The 3,214-nt window shown below is 60.0% G+C and overlaps 1 protein-coding gene across 2 annotated transcripts in view; it reads left to right on the top strand.

The window, feature by feature from the left end:
• The window catches only part of TRMT61A (tRNA methyltransferase 61A), a 6,948-nt gene extending 4,810 nt beyond the window's left edge, over positions 1-2,138 (top strand). For both annotated transcript variants that reach the window (XM_023514524.1, XM_003792117.3), the window contains exon 4: positions 796-2,138. In XM_023514524.1, the coding sequence (XP_023370292.1) occupies positions 796-1,067 (272 nt within the window). In that variant the 3' untranslated portion in view covers positions 1,068-2,138. The remainder of the gene's footprint in view (positions 1-795) is intronic.
• The last annotated feature ends 1,076 nt before the right edge of the window (positions 2,139-3,214 follow it).

Raw genomic sequence — 3,214 nt, 5'->3', positions numbered from 1 at the left:
CCACAGGCGCCACCCCTCATTTTCTGATGCTCTCTTGCTGTGAGACCCCTGGGAGAGAGGTATATGGTGTGTTCAGCTTTGTTTGGGCTGGTGTCATGCAGCAGGCACCTCCCCTACCCAGACTCCTAACAACCCTGTCTTGGTACGACTGAGGGGAACAGGCCTCAGGGATGTTTGAGACTTGCCCCAGCCACATCCACCCCCATGCCTTGGCTTCCCTGCACCCTCCCTGCAGGGACAGGGACCTGGGCTGGACTCATTCACCCTGTGAAGCCTGTGGGCTGCCCTGGTGGGAGGACTGTCATGCTTGGCCATCAAGCTTTGCTCAGAGTGGGTGTCTCCTGTTCCCGGGAGCTGGCGACAGCCTCTAATTTCCTGTGATAGCAGCGCCCCCGCCCTGGCCTACGCAGCCCCTGTGCTGCTGGATTCTCAGAGCTGCTCTGATGCCCTGCCCTTGCCCTGACCCTCAACAGCCTCAGGGAAGGCAGGATGGTGGTGCCCACCACAGGCAGAGTAAGATCAGAGCTGTGTGGGTTCACCCTAGTGCCTGGGACATGGGAGAGCTCTGTCCTGGCGCCAAGCTGGTTGGAGTGAAATGTGCTGTATCCAGGAGGGCACTTGCCCCAGGCGGCTATCCAGTGAGGACCAGGCCTCTGCATGGCTCTGTGACCTGAGGGCTTAAGAGTCTAGTGAGGCTGACCTCAAGCCCTATTGCTAGGGTTTGGGGATGCCAGGGCTGGGTGGGTGGGGCCCTGCCATCCCCTGCCCTCTGACCCTGTGTCCTGCTCCCTGCAGGTGGGCGCTTCTGCTCTTTCTCACCGTGTATTGAGCAGGTGCAGCGCACGTGCCAGGCGCTGGTGGCCTGCGGCTTCACAGAACTGAGCACCCTGGAGGTGCTGCCTCAGGTCTACAATGTGCGCACCGTCAGCTTGCCCCTGCCTGACCTGGGAGCCAGCACAGGCCCCCCTGCTGGCCCTGATGCCGGCCCCTTCCGCAGTGGCACGCCCATGAAGGAAGCTGTGGGCCACACCGGATACCTGACATTTGCTACCAAGACCCCAGGCTAGTGGCTGCTACCTGGGAGCACCAGGGAGCTGGGAGAGCTGTGGGCCCAGACAGGGAAGCTAGAGGCCACCTTATATGGTCAGCGGATGCTTGCTGGGCCTGTGTTCAGGAACAGATTGCAGGGCAGGGCTTGGGTGCCTTCCAGGTTGCTGAGTGGTGGAGGGGCATCTGTCTCCCCCACTGCCCAGCCCCCAGCCTGATCCCCACCTGCTCTTTGTTGCCAAAATGAAGTTTGTACTGCCACAGGCTCTCCTGGCTTTTGGGGCCAAGGAGGCAGGATCTGAGCCTCTGCCCCAGTTGCCCAAGCAGGAAGGGATGGAGGAGGAGCTGATGCCCCCTGTCTCTGCCCCCTCTGCTGTGGCTGCTCCCAGGCTCTTGTGTGGCCGAGGCTCCACACTGGTGTTCTCTGGGCATGGCCAGAAGCTGGGGTAGAGCTGACTGGGGAGCCCTGCCCTACCCCTCTCCCTCCCCAGTGCCACTGGGGACCAGGAAAGGTGACCCTGCTCTCTGGCCTCCAGGCTGACTCCACAGCATTAGGCACTGCCTAGACCTAATGTGTCCCCTCCTGTCTGAGGGGCAGAGTGTAGCCCCTGTTGGGCAAGCCCCTTAATGTGTCATCAGTGAGGTCATATGTCACACAGAGGAACAAAGAAGGACCGTTATTTGCTTCAAGTGACCTAGGAAGTCTGTACTGGAGCTGGGGTTTGGACCAGCCTGGGCATCCTAGACCTACATGGGCAGCCCTGCCTGTCCCAGGAGCCTGGGGTACTCATCACTTTCCCTGCCATGTGGCCCTGCGCCTGGTCTCCATGTGAACAGCAGCATCACAGAAGGACCAGCACCTGAGTCAGGCCATGGCGTAGCCGTGCAGCTGCCATTGCTGCATGGAAGGCCTGGGTGTGTGGGGAGGGAGCCTTGGGCAGTGTGTGGCACTGGGCCAGTCCCCAAGTGTGCATGACAACAATAAACGTGCCGCTCCCATGCACTGACTGGTTCCCTGGCTATGGAGAAGCCACCCCAGCTGGAGTCCAAGCTCGGCCCTCCTTCCCATACCTTGCTTCTTCCTCTCCTTGACCTAGGGAAGGTGCTGCTGGGGCCCTAGGCTCTAGGACCTGGGGGCTCAGTGGACAAAGGGGTATGTGGCCACTCCAATCCAGCTCTGGGAAGGGCCATTTGTCCTGCATGAGGGTTGGCTTTTAAGAACTCTGGACTTTCCTCTATAGACCTGGCACCCTAGACCTTCTGGGGTCCCCTGAGAGTGGCTCTGGGTCCCTAGAACTGCAGCTCTGCTCCAGGGGCCTTGTCCCCCTCCTTTTAGGACCTGGCTGACCCACCCTGACTCCTAGCCTGGGGACAGAGGAGGAGCCCCAGGGCAGGTTCTGCATGAAATGAAAGTGGGGGCCCCAATGCCAGAACCTCCTGGAGAGTCATAAACTGGGCAGCCAGCCCACTACTCGCATGGTGCTGGGCTTCCCCCAAGCCTGCCCTGCTTTGCCCAACCTCAGCTGCCTGGCCCTGGAAGAGTCTGGCAGGTGAGGATCAGGAGATGCTTTGGGGTACAGCTCTCCATGGTTTTTAGAACACAGATGGCAGGTCCTGGCTATGTCCATTTTCCAGATGGAGCTGAGGCTGGCAACCCAGACAGTGGCCCTGGTGTGTTAACCATCATCTGCACTCAAAGAACTGGAGGAGTGTTGGGGGCCAGGGTCCCTGTCCACCCTCATTTGTCACATGGGACAGGCTGTTCTGATCTGGGCTCCTTTTAGCCCCAACCCTGTGCTGTGCTGTGCTGCTCACCTACACAGGCCCTCATGGCTTTCCCAGGCTAGGGGTCCACTCCATCCCTCATAGCCCTCTGGCCTCAGCTTAGCCTCACCCACTCCATGAGCCAGCTGTGAACTTCTACATGTCCTTCAATACCCCACTCAAATGTCCCTCAACATGCTTTCCATGGCCATCTTGGTGCCACACCCAGGCAGAAGCAGCCTGTATACCCGTCATCTGGTCCCAAGTGGTCTGTGCTGGTATTCTCATGTGTTGCTCCTGTCTGGAAGCCCCACAACAGAGTAGTAGCAGAAGCCAGGCAGTCCCCCAGTTCTGTAGGTGGGGGGGCCTGACTCCCAGAGAAGCCTGGGGCCTGTGGCCAGTG

The sequence above is a fragment of the Otolemur garnettii genome, unplaced genomic scaffold (genome assembly GCF_000181295.1).
Source record: "Otolemur garnettii isolate 467f Iridium unplaced genomic scaffold, OtoGar3 scaffold00054, whole genome shotgun sequence".
Classification (NCBI taxonomy): Eukaryota; Metazoa; Chordata; class Mammalia; order Primates; family Galagidae; genus Otolemur; species Otolemur garnettii.
Note: the sequence above shows the minus strand (reverse complement) of the source record. Positions and strands in the feature narration are given on the sequence as shown.